General features: G+C 49.7%; 2 protein-coding genes and 1 long non-coding RNA gene across 3 annotated transcripts; 2 read left to right on the top strand and 1 right to left on the bottom strand.

Moving 5' to 3' along the window:
* The first annotated feature begins 58 nt into the window (after positions 1-58).
* On the top strand, positions 59-13,169 carry prag1 (PEAK1 related, kinase-activating pseudokinase 1). The gene is made up of 6 exons (XM_011604547.2): positions 59-428; positions 2,612-2,954; positions 3,054-4,771; positions 8,886-9,031; positions 9,835-10,589; positions 11,135-13,169. The coding sequence occupies exons 2-6, from the start codon at positions 2,688-2,690 to the stop codon at positions 12,275-12,277; spliced, it is 4,029 nt and encodes a 1,342-aa protein (XP_011602849.2). The 5' UTR covers positions 59-428; positions 2,612-2,687; the 3' UTR covers positions 12,278-13,169.
* A 189-nt stretch (positions 13,170-13,358) lies between these two features.
* LOC115250165 (uncharacterized) lies at positions 13,359-14,111 on the top strand. The gene is made up of 3 exons (XR_003888733.1): positions 13,359-13,380; positions 13,533-13,733; positions 13,919-14,111. It is a non-coding gene; the product is annotated as an uncharacterized lncRNA (long non-coding RNA).
* Positions 14,112-14,304: 193 nt separating this feature from the next.
* On the bottom strand, positions 14,305-16,349 carry edf1 (endothelial differentiation-related factor 1). Its single transcript, XM_003965167.3, has 5 exons — positions 16,100-16,349; positions 15,417-15,468; positions 15,131-15,291; positions 14,953-15,046; positions 14,305-14,866 (listed from the first exon to the last, which is right to left on the bottom strand). The coding sequence occupies exons 1-5, from the start codon at positions 16,175-16,177 to the stop codon at positions 14,805-14,807; spliced, it is 447 nt and encodes a 148-aa protein (XP_003965216.1). The 5' UTR covers positions 16,178-16,349; the 3' UTR covers positions 14,305-14,804.
* Positions 16,350-18,313: the final 1,964 nt, after the last annotated feature.

Raw genomic sequence — 18,313 nt, 5'->3', positions numbered from 1 at the left:
ACACACAGACACACAGACTGGTGGTGGAAACTCATTAATTATCCGATCGGGGTTTTTAGAGGTGAGGGCGGCCCAGGAAGCTGGGAGGACATCAGGGACTCGGTGGTTAAGACCGGTGGGGACCCGGCTCAGGGACCCGGCTCGAGGACCCATAACCGAAGGTCCTTGGACAACAGCAGCGCGCGGCCGGGCCGGAGCTCCGCCCACCTCCTTGTGCCGTCCTCGCGCCGCTCCACCTCTGCCCAGTGCAGCAGCGGCAGCGGCGGCGGCGACACGCAGCTTCCCTCGGTCCCTTCGCCGTCTCACCCTGCAGCCCTGCCGCTCCGGGACGCTTGAGGACGCTCCGGATTCTGCCTGGGTCCTATTTATATACATATATTTTGCATTTCTCCGGAGGACTTCTGTGTTGCCAGGCAAAGTCCGAGCAGGTGAGCAGTCAGCGCGGATAACCTTGGCTACTCCAGCCTTCCCACATTGTTGCTGCGCTCATTTATTTTTAATTCCACCACTTTGTTTCCAGTGTTTAAAAGGCTGTCTGACTTGCTGTTTGTCTCTTTTATGATTAGAGTTAATGTCACGGAATTGGGCTAGAATATTAACTCGTCTTAAAGTATGTGGCTGTAGTTCGCTAAATATTAACAATGTAACAAACCGCGTTTATGCTGTGCGACATGGTGCGTTCATGGCAGAGTGGCTCTACTGTTGTGGAACTTTTGAGATCTTCAAAAGTTACACACGTTTTTGGCGGAAATGGCCCCCCGAGTATCGACAGACCAGGTTGTCCCCCTCAGATGATGAGTGAATGAATAATGAGTGGGTGAGTCGGGCGTTACAAATGCTGCTCCCCGGTCATTTGTACTCCAAGTGGGGACATTACCCACTGACCTGGTTATCAGACCTCGTTATTTTGCTCATGACTCAGTGGAGAACCATTGAAGGCTGGCAGTTATTTACACAGCAACCGCTGGGTGATCTTCGTAGGCGGTTTTCCTGATGCTCCTGCACCGCTTCTAAGTGTAGTTTAAGCAGCTGTGGTTGCTGCTGTTGCCCTCTCACCTTTACTTCAGTTACCCCTACTGGTCACCAACGTGTCTCCTTTAAATGTGCCCGTTCTCAAATAGATTGCAGATTTTAAAAAAGCACTTTGAGTTTGCAGGATGTCTTTCCCAAGAAGCTGTAAATGTCAGGCGGACTGATATCTGCGTGGGGCTCGTCTCCTTTGTCTGGATTTTGACGTGTGGTTAAACAGGAGTGAAATGTTGAACCTTGAGCTTGAGAAGTTGTGGGGAATGTAGACATCAGGGTCTATCTCTGTTCAAACAAGTCAAACATGGAGAAGAGGAGCAATAAACCTACGCTGAAGTGCAGCTCGATGGAATTAATATGACGGCCCTCTCGCGCATGTGTGTGTTTTCTATGAAACAGCAGAGACAAGAGTGTAAATTTTAGGTTAGCATTGATTGAGCCTTCAGTGACAGCAGCCTTGTGGAGCGCTTGGGGCCTGGTCTTAACCTGCAGGCAGGATTCCTGAGAAGCGGCGTGATGTGCGTCTCTTTGCTCGATATGACTCATGAAAAAATGCCATGAGAGGCAGCGGCAGCGGCACATTTCCTCCGCTGTCACAGGAACGGCTAAACAAACACCCAGAAATGAGTCAGGCAGGACAAAGACTCATGTAAACGGGAAACTCACGGGAAATCATTTGTGTCTTAGAAAAATTCAGCCATTAATTAGCATTAGTTTAAACAAGCTGATGAAGTTGGGAGTTAGAGTCAAATTCCAGTCACACACCGCAGCCATCAGGATCCATCCTTTTATTGTTTAAAGGAATTAACCCCTCCTTATCCCTTTTTCTAAAATAACGAGCCTCGACGGTGGGCTAATGTACACTGTCACCTTGTTGAGACACACTTAAAGTTGTGTAAAGAACATAACGAGCAACAGCCAGATCCAAGGAAACAAATGAAACGGTGTTGATTCTCTCACTGTCAGTCCAGTAAAACAGGACACACAGGGGAAAGGAGGTGTGTGTGTGTGTGTGCTCAGTTTGTTTGTGAGACATGGAGGGCACACATGTGGAGACGGAGGTTTGTGTGCGCAGTGGGGGGAAGGGAGGTTGTTGTGGGTGTGAGATTCACCCTAGTGAGACTTGCGCCTTTAAACATTCCTGGCATTCCGACCTCTGGGATGCTTGGGACTCCTCTGTCTTCTCCCTGTACGTCGGGGGCAGTTGAGGGCTTTTATGTTGGAAGCCTCACACCAGCAGGCCCTCTGGATGAACAGAAACCGCATACCCTCTAATTTAGGAGGCCATGGGAAGGAGCAAAACAGACAGCAGGTCCTCCTAAGTTACATCTACAAGTGACATTTAAATCCGTCTCAGGTCTTTTGGGTTCGGAGACACTTGTCACCCTTGACTCTCCCATCAGCTAACAATTTTTATTGCCGTGGGGTTTGGATTTCAACAAAGGACGCAAACGTGTGTCGCAGAAGAAAAACAATGAACCCGTTCAAATAACTAGTCAACTTCATTGTTGTTCTCTTTCCTTCCTTCCTTCCTTCTATATCCTGTGCCCAACATCTTCTGGCGTTTTGACCTTCGGTGGGGCAGCCATGGCGGTTCTTCCTGCGTCTGCGGCCTCGGTCGGCAGCTACTTCTGACAGAAACACGTCTGAGATAAACAAAGATGTCAGCTTGCAGTGACTTTGCTGAGCATGTGTGGAAACCCGGTTCCTGTAAGAACTGCTTCCACCCACTGAGCGCACACCGCAAGACCGCCGGCGGCCTCGGGGGCAGCGCGTCCACCACATGTTCCAAGAGCAGCCAGGGAGGCATTGAAGAAGCTGGCCTGACTTCACCTTTGCCCTACACCAAGCCCACAATCGCTGTCAAACCCACCATGATGAGCCTTGACAACGACTCCATGACTGATGTCAACATGAACATTGAGCAGGTGATTCTTTCAAATGCTTATTTTTTTCCTCCGTGGCATTTCTTTTGAAGCTTGTTACAAACCACCTATTTGAATTTGAACTCCTTGTTTCTGTTTCAGGAGAACACAAAGAGCCCCGTGGAGCGTTTGGGTCTGAAGAGACTCTTGGGCCTGTCGTCTCTCTACATAGACAGTAACGGCTGCAACAAGGCGGCTCTCAGGAGCCCTGAGAACCAAAAGGATTTCAACAACTGCTTTCCTGTGGCTTCCTTACCCCCAAACCTCCTGCCTGAAGATCCCATGATCAACAGTAATATTTTTGTCACGCAGGAAGAGGGCAGAGGTTCTCAAAGTTTCAGGAAACATCCCAGCGGAGACGCTGGGAAGCAGCAGAATACAACCCCCACAAGAACCAAAAGCACTTATAATGATACCGGAGTGACTAGATCAAACTCTCAGGAGGCCCACCAGCCATCTGTGGATATACCCTTTTCTGTGGATGTTGCCCCTTCCAGCCCGCCTGCAGTTCACAGCAATGATATCAGTGTGCTGAGTGCTTCTGCCATTGCAACTTCCCCCTCTAGAACCAGTATAGACACCAGTAACAACAGCCTGACACCACCCCAGCTCTCCTCTCCCACCCTCTCCAAACAGACCAGCTTTTCAGGCTCCTCTTGTTCTTATCGTAGCAGCACAGACTCACTTCCTGGGGAAGATAGGTCAGGAGGAAGGCAAGTTCAATCAGGGGGTCCCCGAAGCCCAGCCGACATGGGCAGCTCACAGTCGGTTCCCGGTTCTCCTAACGGGCCACTAAACTCAGAACCTATTTATGCAGAAAGCACCAAGAAAAAGCGCAAAGCACAAGGAATTGAAGTCCGGTCTTCACCAGAGTCTCCGAACCAAGAGAAGAGCCCGCCCGAGGTCTCTGAGCTTGAGATCGCCGACACGCAGCGGGCCACGATCACTGTGATGGCTGCTCACGCGGAGGAGAACAAAAGGACTTTCTACCTGACCAGCCCAGATTCAGCCATCAGCACTTGGTGCCACTTCAGCCCCACAACATGTAAAGACCCCATCAGCCCGGCCTTCCGCTGGCCCAGCCCCAGCCCCAGCCACAGCACACCCTCGCTGACCTCTGAGGCCAGCCTTTCCCCAGCATCACACCCCAAGCCTCAGCGTAGCCCACCAATTCCCCCAAAAAGAACCAATCGCTCCCCCAAACTGGGAACCTCCAGCCTCTCGCCGTCCATGTCTTCTCCAGTTCCTCTTCCTGACCTCCCCAGATTGGGCGCCTCCAGCCTGTCATCGTCCATCTCGTCTCCTGTCCCGCTTCCTGAGCTCTCCATGCTGTTCTTTGTAACTTCCAGAGATCTCAAGGTACACACAGAAAGCCCCAGTGCCGCAGCACCTGAGCGTTGGCCCAAACCCCACAACCACAACCCTGGTTGGAGCTGTCGCATTGTAGAGGAAGAGGAAGAAGAAGAAAGGGAGCAGAAAGAGGCGGAGAAGAACAAGGTGGCAGGGAGACCAGCAGCAGCTTCTCTAGCGACAGGCCTTGTCAATGGTGCCGCTGTCTGGACGGAGTCCAGCAAGTGTAAAGCCCAGAGCAGCCCCCCTCCAATGACAGAGCCAGGCACGGCCCCCCCGGATGCCCGCAACAATGGTGACTGTCAGAGGGACACCAGGGGCAACGGTGCGTTGGCGTACAGCAAGCATAACGGGAGCATGCCGTCCAGACAGGCTCTGCATGGCAGCTCATCAGAGCTGCTGGCAGCAGGGAAGGGGGCTCCCAACCATGAACCCAACCCACCGCCTCCCCCACCAAAGAAACTCCACAGGTAAGAAGTACACATTTCTAGGACAGCAGGTGTCTTTTCTTGTAGGGGGATGGTGACATTTCAGTTATTAGCTGCATATAAGTTGGACCTACTTGTATGTTTGTCCTTCCGAACCGACATTTGGAACTCTATTAAAGCAGCGGGGCTTCATTATGTCTCAAGCTCGATGTATCTATCACGTCTTAATGCCACAGCACACTTTGGTGATCTAGCATTGATGCTGTGGTGGCTGTTTTTGTCATCGCTGGGAGTTTTACTGTGACTTCTCCTCTCAGAGCATCATTATTCTGCCTTGAATCAGCCTCCATTCTGTCGCCTTCTGATCATTCAGACTCTTCCAGCGAGCTCCTCAATGCGTCCCTTGTTCCATTCACATTTGTAATGTGACTTTTTCCAATTCTAATTAACACACAAAACCCTGCTGGGTTCCATTGCTGTAAATTTGTTTTGGCCGCAGTACAGGCGGCGGGATTCCCATCAAAACAGCCATTGTTGCATTCAAAGTGTCGCACCAAAATGTCATTAGCTGTTATAATTTATCCTCTAAGGCTGCTCCGGCCACTACAGTTTTAAGGGTTAATGAGTTGTTTTTCGAAGTTCTAAGTTGAACATTTCAAAACATTCTCCTCTACACAAATCACTTAGTCTCATAGTATTATTTTCCTAGCAGTAATATTTGACTGAATGAGGACCCCCCCACCGTGAGCCGGCGAGCCCAAACGGTATCGCTTGTCTTTCTGTTATCACAGCAACAAACGATCCTCTTAGAATAAACTCTGCGTTGTCTGGGCCGACTTAACGAGCTGTAGTCCCCCCCCCCCCCCCCCAAAAAAACCCTGCAGATGTGCTCCCGCGGCGCGATAGCGTCGAGCTGAGTGGGAACGTTTAACTGTGGAAAACAGATTGGCGATCGCGTTTCAAGGGCCCTTATGTTTGTGGTAACTCTAGGACGCAGCCGTCTCTCCTGTTATGACATTGCCGACATTCTGCGCCGATAAAAATACACCTTGCTGGGACACATGTGGGAACATGCCCCAAGTTAACCGGAGACAGTTGTGGTGCCACGCGCGCTGTGGCGCTCCGGATTTGTCGGCGGGTTCAGAGTGTTTTTTTTCCCGAAGGTGTCCGTGCGTCCCGGCCGCCGCCGTGAGTGGCTGTGGAGTCGACTTTAACAGGGAAGGCGTGTCAGCGGGCCAGCGAAGACAGCCAAAAGGAGGGGCTTTGGTGAACAGATTGTCGCCCCCGGCAACCTCCACGCTGTCCCTGCTTTGGCAGCGAGCTGCCGCCAATAGAAGCAGAATTTGTAGATCAGCCACGTGGATTCAACTCCACCGAGGTTTTGCTCTGAACACTATTGTTCCAAGAGGTGCCGCTCCTCCCCCGGCAGATCCGTCCCCGTCCCCGTCCCCTCCGTGCAGCGGGACACACAGCATCTTGTTGCTGCCCGAAAGCTGCATTAATTGCTATATATGAGTGCTGACCACTTTGATTTTTACTTATTTTTAACGAGTGCTTGTTTTTCCTGCTGAGAGAGACTTTAAATACACGTGTGAATCCTGGCTTGTGTTACTGCACATGGATTTAAAGAGTCTCTGGGCTGATGGGGGGACCAGTTCCTGCCCCCGCACCAGACAGGGACCTCTGCTCTGCAGCATCAGGTAGGAACCTGACAGCTTCTGTTCCTGTAGTCCAGCAGAAGCGTTGACACACGTCTCTTTGGACTTGTGGAAGGAAGTGGGGGTGTTTAAGCTCCTTCTGTCTTTTTTTTCTCCTCCCATTTAAAATGTTTTACCGTCTAGTCCGACGACTGTGGTGGAAATATTATGCAGAGATGAGGAGGGTGACACAAGAACCGTGTTAGTTGTGGTGAAAGCGAAGGAAAGAGTTGCAATCAAAAGTGTCCGAAATCTCTGACAGAATAAGATAACAAGGCGTCGTGTCAAACATTAATGGATATGGCTCCTTAAAGATGGCTAGAGGGCCGTATAACCATGGCAACTATCGGTAGCGATCGGTGGAAACCAACAGCATTTGAATGCTCAGAGGTTGCAGTCAGTCCATTTTAACAAAAGGTAAAACAACTCCAATTATTCCGTGTTTTTGCTGCATTATCCGTCGCAGAATTCCGATCCATTGTCCAAGTGTTCTTCAAAGCGACCCTACTCAAGCGGTGTCGGATGACTTTTCTACCTTTTCCACCCTGTCTTATTTGTTGACGTTGGGTGTAATCTGGCTGTAGTATTTAAGTTATTAACCTTTTGTGTTTGCTATTACTTTAAGATTGTTGCCCATCAGAAAATAGCCGTGGAGAGCCATTAATCTGGAGTGCATGTGTGCACAGCGTCTCTCTATCATCATTTATATATTTATACGAGGGAGGAAGTGAAACCAGTTGTGTCAACCCGAGCTGCAGCTTAGCTTCAGTGTCGTCTTACAGTGTCACCCCGCTGTCTGTCTGTAGCTAGTTAGCTGTAACACCAGTCTGATCCCTTTCAAAAGACTCCCACGCCTTTATTAATACCGCATACGTGTCAGAGACGCGTCCGCCGGCGGGCTGTTTACAGTCAAAAATCATGGTTGTTATTGTTTTTCGACTGATTGCAGAGCGCACATCATGCAGCGCTCGGTATCGCGAAAGGATATTTTTCAAGTCAAGGAAGTGAGCGAAGATTATCTAAGGAAATAAATCATTAAAACCTGTTTATTAATAGCTGTTTCGTCTAAACCTGGATCCAAGGACTCTGATTAAAAGCGGCCTGATTGGCGCTGGGTGACTGAAGGCTGAGTCACTGTCAGAAAGGAATCGCGGCTCAAACGCTGCTGTGGAGGCTCAGCCTCGTGACCTTGACCTCGGCATATTTGCATGGCTGCTGCTGATGCGTGATCTTCCCGCATACTGTCGTAATGAGGCTGAAGGTCTTTTATGCGCAGCGTCGCTCAGATGGTTCATTCATCCGTGCGCCTCCTCCCGCAGGAACGGGCAGCGACATTCCTTCCCAGAAGGAGAGGAGTCTCGTGTTTTGGATACAAATGGGAGAGATCTGGCGTGCGACGCGCTAAGCCGCATACATGCACACGGGCTCCTAATCCCTGCACCCGTGGCCGCTGTCTGCATCAGCGTTTTCGGTGCCTTTCATCACCATCCTTTTGTCAGTGAAAGCATACCTAGTCCTTTGTCTCCAGCCTTTCCCTCCTCTCATCTGTTTGTTCCGCTGATTTATGGTGGAATTGAAGTCAGGGGCCGGAGGATAAATGGATAGAAGAGTCATTTCGTGATTGAAGGGGGAAGCAGGGATGAAGGCGCGGGGTTGTGTCTTGCACACACGAGCCATTAGTAGGTGTAATGAGACCCAGGAGTGGTTGTCACTCAGCCTAATTGGTTATCGTGATTAGGAAATCGGCTCCCGCACAGACTTTATCTGTGTTATAAGTGGCCGTGATGAGCAGTCAGGCGGAACAAGAGGAAGAATCGGAATCCGAAATGAGGTCGATCAGGTAGATCAAAAAAAGTTCAGCTTGCTCAGAGGTAGTTTTGTGGTTTCCCGTGCGTTTGTAACGATGAGAAATGACACAGGGCCTCCTTGTCTTGTGTTCCACTCGCTCTCATTCAGCTGTTCTCATGCATTTTGTAGGTTTCAGTGGCTTCGTAGGTTTGGTCCCCGCTTTCACACACACACACACAGACACACAAACACACACAGCCCGTGCAGCTGCAGCAGAGGTATCATCTGACTTTATGATGTTTTACAGTATGACGGATAGCAAGACCCTATTTAACCCTGTAAAGTTGGTGCAGGCCCCATATTTAGATTAAGTTCTAAAATCCAGGTCAGAACCATGAAACGTCCACCAGGAGCAAGTATTTGGTAAATGTAACAGATGATGATTAGTGCTATCAGGCCTTTAAATCGTGCGTTTCCAAGCAGGAAATGGAACTACCTTTGACCAGCTCTGACCTATAACATGATGCAATGCGGCCCGATGAGTGTTGTGAAAAAAGAGGACGTGAAACAGACGCAGAACGGTTCCACATTTGTAAACAGAATTGATTCTATTCCTCCTGAGGGCTTGAGATGCACGTGGAAACGGTTTCTGTTGTTGTCTCCTTTAACAGAGTGTGCGGGAAGATGAGCGGCAGCAACCTGGAGCTGGACCGCTGTGGCCAACCAGGGTTTGGAGAGAGTCCAGGTTCGTCACCCCTCGGCCTGGGCAGTGCCGGCCTCCCCACTGCCTCCACCGACAGCCTCACCGCCGACACAAGTGAGGAACATTTACTCTTACAGACGGATTTATGTCCACGGATCAGCACTTGATTCTTATCCTTTGCATTCCTCAATCAACTTCAAACCCTCTGAGGTGCTCAGATGCTCGTAATTGCTTCAACTTCCTGGCAAATGTTGTTTAAAAGACATAATTGTGGCCTCTGATAAGGAGGGGAAAAAGGGCTTGGCTACATCGGGAAGGGGGCTTGTCTTCTTTACAGTCTTCCCCTGAAAGGCTGCACAGTTCAGTCACGATCAGTCTCCTCTGCTGTAATGTCAAGCTTCAACTCATGGGGATCTAATGCAGATGGAAGGTGTTGGCCTGACAACGCCAAGTTGTTGAGATTTCCAGGTCTTTTGTGGAGTCGAGGTATGTGTCTACGAGAAGGTTGTGCAGTAGGGCGCCACAGACAGGGAGGTAGTCAGGAGCGTCTCAGACTTCCCCTCGGATACAGGAAATGTGATGAGGAAATCCCTTTGAATTCAGTCAGTTTAGCTTAGCATAGAGAATAGGTGGCATAGCAACGGTTATTTGGGAAGGTACCCTGTAGACTTAGTATCAACTTGGAAGCTGTAAAACTAACACTGAGACACAATAGCCACTTGATTCCGCTGTTTACGTTCCAGCTTTGTGGATGTGAAGCCCTCCCAAAACAAGTCTCCACCTGTGCTGAATCACACTTCTAATTACTTTAAGAATGAAAGAAGCTGAGTCATGTGCATTAAGAAATGTGTTGATTATTGGGATCATGCCACTGCTGATGGAAACGCCACTTCAGGTCATGTTTTTCTCTTCCTCAGGTTCTCGGGATAGTCTCAGGATGTCTCCTATAAGCAGGAGTCCAGCGGTCTCGGCTCCAGCCTCTCCAAACCCGCCCTACGGCAACAGCGTAGCGAACCAGCCGCCTCCACTCCCGGAGAAAAAAATGGTGAACCGCACAGTGTCGGCTCCCGACCCAAACGGGAAGTCCTTCCTTCAGGCTTACCCGCGTCTTTCATTCACCGGCTCAGAGAGCAATGTGTGTCGCCCCGGTGATGTCACTTCCCGGGCTAGTTTACCATCCAGTCCTGTTGACCCACGGCCCATTTTCTCTTCCAATGAGTCCCTGGAACATTGCCACGCCCCTCTGGGGCGCTCGTCCAGGTCCCGGACGCTGGACGAGCCGCTGAAGATTCAGGGACGCCTCGGCGTCCACTGCCGGAGCAGCATCGCTTGCTCGTCGTCCCCTCAACTCAGTGCACCTTTCCCAGGCTCAGAACCGGGTCTGGCAGCAAATCTGGGCTCCACGTTGCAACTGCAGACCCTCCTGAGCAACATTGACAATAGGGAGGGGGTGTACTCCAAACTGGGAGGCCTGTACGCTGAATCTCTGCGACGTTTGGCTCTCAAATGCGAGGATCACTTCACCCGCGTCCAGAGGAAGCCGCTACGGTTCGAGGAGAGCAGCTGGTCTTTGTTCAGGCTGACCTCCAACAAGCCGAGCTGCAACTCTGGAGATGCTGTTTACTACTCTGCTGCCTGCGCTTCAGATCCCAGCAACTCCTACGCTGTAAAGGTAAACCAGGCTTCCACATTTTGACTTGTTAACACAAGATTACCCAAGACCATCAACCGCTCCGTTTTTAGCCGGGAAATGGGATTAACACGGGGTGGAGGGTCTGCTTTATTTAGTGGCAACACAGGCCGTCTCTCCTGGTGCAGAGCTTAAGGGCACATAGTGTAACCAGCCATGGAGGAGGGCTTGGCTTCAGCCCCAGTGACCTTTGTCTCAGAGCAGCGGGTGTTTGTGATACAAGGTGTGAGTGCCCACATCCTAATATCTCAGGCTGGGCTGGTCTTTGTAGTCCAGGCTGTCAAGGATACACACACAAACACACATAAACATACACAAACGTCATTGAAGGAGAGTGTTGGTTTATATAATCTGTGTCTGGAGCTGAGTTAAAAGCTTTTAAAGCTGCGATCCAAGCCTGCTTCATGGTCTCGAATGACGGCAGGAACTGAATTAGCTTTGGAACCATGAAGGAATTCCCTTCTTCTTTGTTGGCTGTCCTTCCTTCCTGTCTCTAATTCCTCTCTTTGTCCCTCTGTCTCCTCCAGATCTGCAAAACTCCGTGTGTGGAGGCCAGGCAGGGCCACCTGTACGGCCTGTCCGTGCAGCAGACCGTGCCCCCCCACTTCAACCTGCAGCAGGACTGTGGGCATTTTCTGGCCTGCGTCCCCCAGAGCATGTTGCCCTCCGACGAGGCCTCCGCGGCCAGCGCGCCTGCCTCCTCTGCCCCCCAGCACCTCACGCCTGGCCAGCAGGCCGAACGAGAGCGAGTCGTGGTTATCACCTGCGAGATCCCCCAGCGAACGGCGGCAGACTTCGTCCGGGAGTGGGAGGCGTTCCATAAAACTCAGCCGGAGGTTTACGAGCGCCGCGTGTGCTTCCTGCTCCTGCAGCTCTGCAGCGGCCTGGAGCACCTGAAGGAGCACGGGGTCACGCACCGCGACCTCTGCCTTGAGAACCTGCTGCTGGTGCCTCATCACCACAGGCCCTCCCAGTTTGCCCAACAGGGCCCAGCTGACAACAGCGCCACCAACGGTTCCAGCGGGGCGGACCCCCAGCGCCACCTCCCCCGACTCCTCATCAGCAACTTTGCGAAAGCCAAGCGCCGCTCGTCGGAGGACGCCGCCTTCACGACCGTGGATCCCCGCACCAAACGCGACCACGCCAGACTGGCTCCCGAGATCGTCTCGGCAGCCCAGTACCGCAAGTTTGACGAGTTCCAGACGGGCATCCTGATCTACGAGCTGCTCCACCAACCCAACCCGTTTGAGATGAGTCCAGCCCTGAAGGAGCAAGACTACCGCTGCGAGGACCTCCCGCCCATCCCGCCTCTCTCCCTCTACTCAGCCGGCCTCCACAGGCTGGCCCAGCTGCTGCTCCAGCCCGACCCCATCAAACGCATCCACATCCAGGAGGCCAAGCGAATCCTGCAGAGCCTGCTCTGGGGCCCCCGGAGAGACCTGATGGAGCAACAGCGAGAGCGAGCCCCTCGCGCCGGCGCGTCCCGGCTCGAGGGGCTCCTCAACTGGCTGGACGTGAAACGGGCTCTGCTGATGATGAAGTTCGCCGAGCGTTCGCTGGAGCCCGAGAGGAACGCAGAGCTGGAGGACTGGTTGTGCTGCCAGTACTTCTCCTCGGCCCACCCCCTGTCTCTGTGCCACACCGCCGAGCTCCTCTACTCCCTCAAGTGACCCTTTTTATCGACCAACGAGGGAGGCCGCCGCTTCGTCTGGGGATACTGTGAACCTACTCAACCCTCCCGCTCGCGCAGCGGCTTCATGCATGAGAGCCGCGCATCAACGCAGCCGTCCCGTCAGTACCCTGATCCAGAGCAGAAGAACAGATTTAATAACAAGTCCTTGTATCATAATCCACTTACCAAAGGTTTATTATGCAGCTAATGCAGTTTTTAAACTCTTTCATGTCAAATGTCCATTAAACTAACTGCCTTTTCCTCAGAACATACTGCTGTACTAGCTAGACAGAACAAGGCCACTTCCTTTATCTGAGTATTGATGCAATCTGTTATTAGACATGATTGCGCAATCTAGATTTAAGATAGATTAAGCATAACAACAGCCGAAAGGGACTGAACCTCAAATATCAGCGTTGCTTCTACTGACGTCGTTTATTTCCCTGCGATGTTGATTTGACATTTGTTGCGGTGCCTTTTGTTCTGTTCCTGTGTTACAGTAACTCAGAAGCCAAATGTAAATAGCGCCGTGTGTCCTTTTTGTTTGGTGAAACTGGCCTTTCACAGAGTATTCTTTTAAAAAAGAAACGTTTTGTACAGTAATTTTTAGAAGCAGGTCTTAAAAGGCTGTAATATGAGCAGCAGGATCAACTGAATATTTATGACGCAGTCGTTTGTCGCAGTGGAAATTCTGTTGTTTTGGCCCAGAAGCAGCTTTTTATCATGGTGGCAGAGAAAATGTCTGTTTAGCCATTTTATCTCCAGCCCCCCCCCCCCCCAGGTTTCTGATGTCAAATCTGGTCGGAACGCCGGACTAACACATTTACTTTTCTGATTTTTCCTTGACTGTTTGCATCTTCTCAATAAACTGCTTGTATATTTTCCCACAGCATGAATTTGGAGTGTTTTGTTTTTTGGTGGCACCCTCTTGTGTTATGATCTGTCTCACTCTGAAATCAAGGGACAAGAATCCCTGATCAAAGCCTGTTTGTGAAGGCTTGTTTTGATCTTTCCTGGCAGCACATCATGGAAATCTGACATAATTGAAGAGTAAAAACCTGTTATTTTTATGCCGTTGAACACCTAATTGAGGAAGTAAAGGTAAATATATAATCTGCGGTGATAAGAGTGTACTTGTATCTGCATTTGAAGCCCCGGGCTACAGCAGACCCCCCCACACACCCCCCTTCCACCTAACCCCCTCTACCTAACGCAGCCTTTCTCACATCATTCCCTCAAAATCCCACTGGCAGCTCCCCTGTCATAGGTGGAACTATGTTGCTAGGGCGCTTTGACCAATGGAATGGCATTTCCAGGAACGCAGTCTGTCTCCGTCTCCCCGTCTCCACTGCCTGTTGAGCAGGGATCCAAACCACCTCACACACCCCCCATCTGGTCAGGAGGCTGCATACTTTAAGTGTTGCAAGTCTGCCTCCCAGCACCTCACAACCCGGGTAGGTTGTAAATACAGTACACAAGTCATGGCCCTCGGGGGCGTGGTCTGACAAAATCAAGGCGTGGCCACACCTGTATCACGCGCATGACGACCGCGTTGGGTGGAAACTGGGACCCTTGTTTTCGGCCATTAAGTCAGTTTAAGCGTGTAGATTAATGATGGCCGTCATTGATTGATTCGCAGATGTGCCCGAGGCCGCATCCACGCTCTCATCATACCGAGCCGGATGCGGTCGTACAGACCTCCAACCAACAAGGCTGAACCGTCAGCCTTTCCCATCTCATAACCCCACATAAACCGTGGCGTTCCTCCACACGGCTCGGAGATTAAACTCCATTTGTTTTCTCCCTCACGCGTGTCCATAAATTATTACTGCCAAAAGTATTTAATGCAAGAAATCAACATCTGATCTAGTCATACAGTACCAGGACATTTCAAGGGGGCATACTGACACCTGCTGGCCAGCGAGCGCCACTGCAGCCTGGTCTATACTGTATCCCGAGGCTTTTACTTTTGATGCTTCAGCATCAAGATCAACTTCCAAAAGAAACATTAAAGAATGCGTGAGGAAACATCAACAAAGAATTTTTTATTAAGAAAGCAAAACTCATGCACGCAAAGAACTGCTAACCTTTATTTTTAGATCAAAACAAAGCACAGCATTGAACGATTTCAAGAGTAACATTCACCCACTGTCATAACTGTACGTGGGAGAAAAAAAGCAGTCAAGCACTTTTGGGTCAATGTCATGCTTACAACAAACATTAGACAATCTAGTGTTTGGTCAGGGAAAAAAACTTCACTTTTTACGAGTTTAAAAAGCTGAATTTGACCAAGAAGAGCACAGAACTGATCATTCATTGTTATGAAAGTTTCTATCCGACGACTTATCGGCACAGCCTGTGATGCAGGAGAGCACCAGGTCCTCGTTCAGGACGCAGGTGAGATCAGCCCAGGTGGAGGAAGGGAGAGGAGGGAAGAGTGTCTGGGGGGGGGGGTGGAAGTGGTTTAGGTTTTAGAAACTGGGAACGTGGTGCCTGGGGGTGGGGCTGATTTCGAGGCTTTGTGTTCATTTCTTCTTGGGTTTTGCCTCCAAGGGTTCACCAATATCCTTCCCACGCAGTTTTAAGCCTGTTCAAACCAAACATCTCCATTACAGACACAACACTGATAACACAAACAGTTTCTTTGATGTGGCACCCCACCTCCCTTCTTACCAAGTACTCTTTCTATCTTGCCCATGATCTGATTGTTGGGAATTGCCTTTCCACACTCGTAGTCTGCAATGACTTGTGGCTTCTCATTGACTTTCTGAAAATGTTGGAAGACAAACCGTTTTTGACAACAAAAACCCTCCACATCATCCACAGCACAGTCAACAGCCCTCCTACTCACAGTGGCCAGGTCTTTCTGGGTCAGGCCTTTGTCCTGTCTGCCTTTCTGGATCACCTTTCCCACCTCCAGGGGGATTCTGTCGTGGTGCAACTCCTCCGTTTCACGGTCCAGTTTGGCTGTGTTCTTTGACACGAGGTGCTGTTTGTTTTGCCCAGCGGACCCTGTGAGACAATAGGGACAATTGTGAGGCCGGCGAATCGAACACGCAAACACAGCTGCAAGTGTAAAATAAGGACTCGAGTCCAGGAGTTGTTCTGCACTGCTGAGGAAAAACAGGTGAACTTGCATTTCTTGGTTGTCTCAATGTCCTCCCCACGTCTCTGAGCACCGGTGATAGCCTGAGAAGAGAGACATTCATGTCAAAGACGTGTTCTGGACATGTTGACAGAAGCCTGCAATAAAAGCCAGGTTTATAAGACCTGATCTTTCCAGGTTAATAAGTAACCAAATCTCATATCAGGGGCTTCAGTACCTGACGCGCAACTTGTGTAGAAATAAAGCGAAACTGCGTCACAAACCACCAAACTACCCATTTAACTCCTTTTACTATAAACCTGTTCACTAACCCCCCCTCACATACTTACATAGCATTTGACGCCGCTGATAGCTGCCGTTCCGGAGCGAAACCTCGTCTATTATTATTCGGATCGCCCTTGTTTTGAAGTTGGCGTCGACATGATCAGCCTCTTATTTCCTGATGTTTAACAGGCCGTCCGAGGCTCCAACGAGCCCCGTTTGGACCCAAAGTGCTGCAGAGGCAGCCAGTTGGCCATGTTGTGCCAAATGTTATTAAAACACACTGCGACACATGGTGGGTCGGAAACGGGCAGAAATGCCGGCGTCACTTCTACTTTCTGATCTTCAACTACGGTACTATTAATAAGACTAAAGTCACAACAATTCCAGTGTACATACAGAGGGGAAATAGTGACGAAAAGGTGGAAAACAGTTGAAAAGGTTGATGCTAACCTGCTTGGATTTGGCCTGGGCTGCCGTCGGCCCCTTCTTCCTCAAGACAGTCACGGTATCCCAGTCACTTTCTGCCATGTTTGCGGGACTTCACTCGATACCCCTAAAGTTTAAAATATATACAGAAATAAATTCGAGTTCGGTTCAGTCAAAATGATCCTTTCGAAGGGGTTTTTCCCCAAGTAACGAACGCTGAAGTATTCGTCCCACGCGTCGGCCAAAGCTTTATTTATAACAGACTGACGGGCAGTGACATCACGCTGGCGGCTGCAGCGACCCCTGTCGGTGGAGGTCAGTCACCGACATCAATATGACGCCTTTGCCCTGCGGTCGGTGCTTAAGTTCTGATTGCAAGATAACGTCAAACGTTACATCAGGCGATACTTTGGGATATGTATAAACTTACAATTACCGACCACTTGCTACTCAGAGGTTGGACCTTCGTTTGCCATCAGAACTGCCTGTTGGAAACATTCCTCAGAGATTTTGGTCCATATTGATATGATAACGTCACGTGGTTGCTGTAGATGTGTCGGCTACACATCTATGATGCAATTCTCCCGCGTCCCAAAGGTGCTCAATTAAGATCGCAGCAAACTCAGTATGTCCCAGAAACCAGTTAGAGATGATATGAGTTTTGTGGTATGGTGCAGTTTCCTGTTGGAAGGAGCCGTCAGAAGATGGGTCCACTCTGGCAATAAAGCAATGGCCATCAACAATACTGGTACTGGGGGGCTCAAAGTGTGCCAAGAAAATATCCTGCAGCCCATAACATCACCAGAAGCAGCCTGAACTGCTGATACAGGCAGGGTGGATCCATGTTTTATGTTGTTTATGCCAAAGTCTGACCCCAACCATCTGAATGTCCAGCTGAAACAGATCAGACATTTTTCCAAACTTCTATTGTCCAGGTTTGGTCAGTCTGTGAATTGTAGCCTCATGTTCCTGTTCTCAGCTCACAGGAGTGGGTTGAGCATGTTGCAGCCATGTGATTGGTTAATTAGTTATTTGTTAATAAGCAACTGAACAGGTGGACCTGATGAAGTGGAAGGTGAGCCTATAAAGTGTCAATAAATATTCAAGGACCCCCTTGAAGACAACAGCTAGATAGTACAACAGCAAAAATGAACAAATGATGTAATGAAAGCATGGAAATGTTTTATTCTTCTACCAACACTGGAATGGAAGTTGTGTACAATAAACTGCACTTGACCTAATGCCCACAGTCCACCGTGTCACCAGTTGCAGGACATTTCAGAGGCAGCGTCACTGTTCCTCCGTGTGCGGATTGGAGACCAGCCAAACTCTGACTGAGCATCATCAGTCTGGTGGAATCGACCCGTGCGGTAGCCGTGTTTGGAAATCGGTTTCCCTGTCCAGGCACGAGGCTTTGGATTCATCTGGCAGCAGAGAAAGAATATAAATGCATTTCCCTTAGGCCTGTTTCTTTTTAAGGATTTGTTATGAAAATGCACATTAATAATATCGCTTCAGTAGTTTTTACCTGAACAAAGACGCTCGTGTTCATGTGAAGAGTCTCCACTCTCTCCGATAAGTGATTCAACCATTCCTGGTGGTCAGCAATGGACTGAGTCAGGTCGTTGTTGCTCTGGATGTAGAGAAATTTATCACATATAAAAATTTGTTCACAACAGACTGTGATTTATTGCAATAATGCCCAGAGTACCTCTGAAAGGTTGTCCCTCAGTTCAACAGCAGCAAGGCGAAGATGCTCCAGTTTATCAATCTGCTCTTTCAGGCGATCATCGAGCTCCTGCATCATCATCAGGCCTTCATCGGGTCTGACCCCAGCCTTGGTGGTCATCCTGGACCACAGAAACTACGGCTTTAAATAAAGCAGCATTATAATGCAGCAAGGCTGATATGAAACTTATCGGAATGCATTCATGACCATGCTCATTCAACGAATGTGCATATTACTTTATTTATTACAAAAACAGTATACCAACGTCAAAATAGTTTTTCTGGCCGTTATATTCACTTTAATGCACATTCCTCTGGCGTATTTGAAGAACTTTGCCTCCATCTGGTGGTCAAAACTGTAATTACAGCACTCGTGTCGCACGAACACTGCAGGAGTTTGTTTAAGCGACTTAAAATCAGTTTAAGCACATCGTATCGAAATTGTATCGCTTTCCAAACAAATTACTTTAATAAATAAACATCTCCATGGTATGATGATCCACCGACGAA

The sequence above is a fragment of the Takifugu rubripes genome, chromosome 6, assembly GCF_901000725.2.
Source record: "Takifugu rubripes chromosome 6, fTakRub1.2, whole genome shotgun sequence".
In the NCBI taxonomy this organism is placed as follows: Eukaryota; Metazoa; Chordata; class Actinopteri; order Tetraodontiformes; family Tetraodontidae; genus Takifugu; species Takifugu rubripes.
Note: the sequence above shows the minus strand (reverse complement) of the source record. Positions and strands in the feature narration are given on the sequence as shown.

Coding starts and splice junctions, on each gene's coding strand:
- edf1 (XM_003965167.3), bottom strand. CDS start 16,177: ATGGCAGAAAGTGACTGGGATACCGTGACTGTCTTGAGGAAGAAGGGG. Junction 15,469..16,099: donor CCCAGGCCAAATCCAAGCAG/GTTAGCATCAAC, acceptor CTCTCTTCTCAG/GCTATCACCGGTGCTCAGAG. Junction 14,867..14,952: donor CAAGATAGAAAGAGTACTTG/GTAAGAAGGGAG, acceptor TGGTTTGAACAG/GCTTAAAACTGCGTGGGAAG.
- prag1 (XM_011604547.2), top strand. CDS start 2,688: ATGTCAGCTTGCAGTGACTTTGCTGAGCATGTGTGGAAACCCGGTTCC. Junction 4,772..8,885: donor CCACCAAAGAAACTCCACAG/GTAAGAAGTACA, acceptor CTCCTTTAACAG/AGTGTGCGGGAAGATGAGCG. Junction 10,590..11,134: donor GCAACTCCTACGCTGTAAAG/GTAAACCAGGCT, acceptor TGTCTCCTCCAG/ATCTGCAAAACTCCGTGTGT.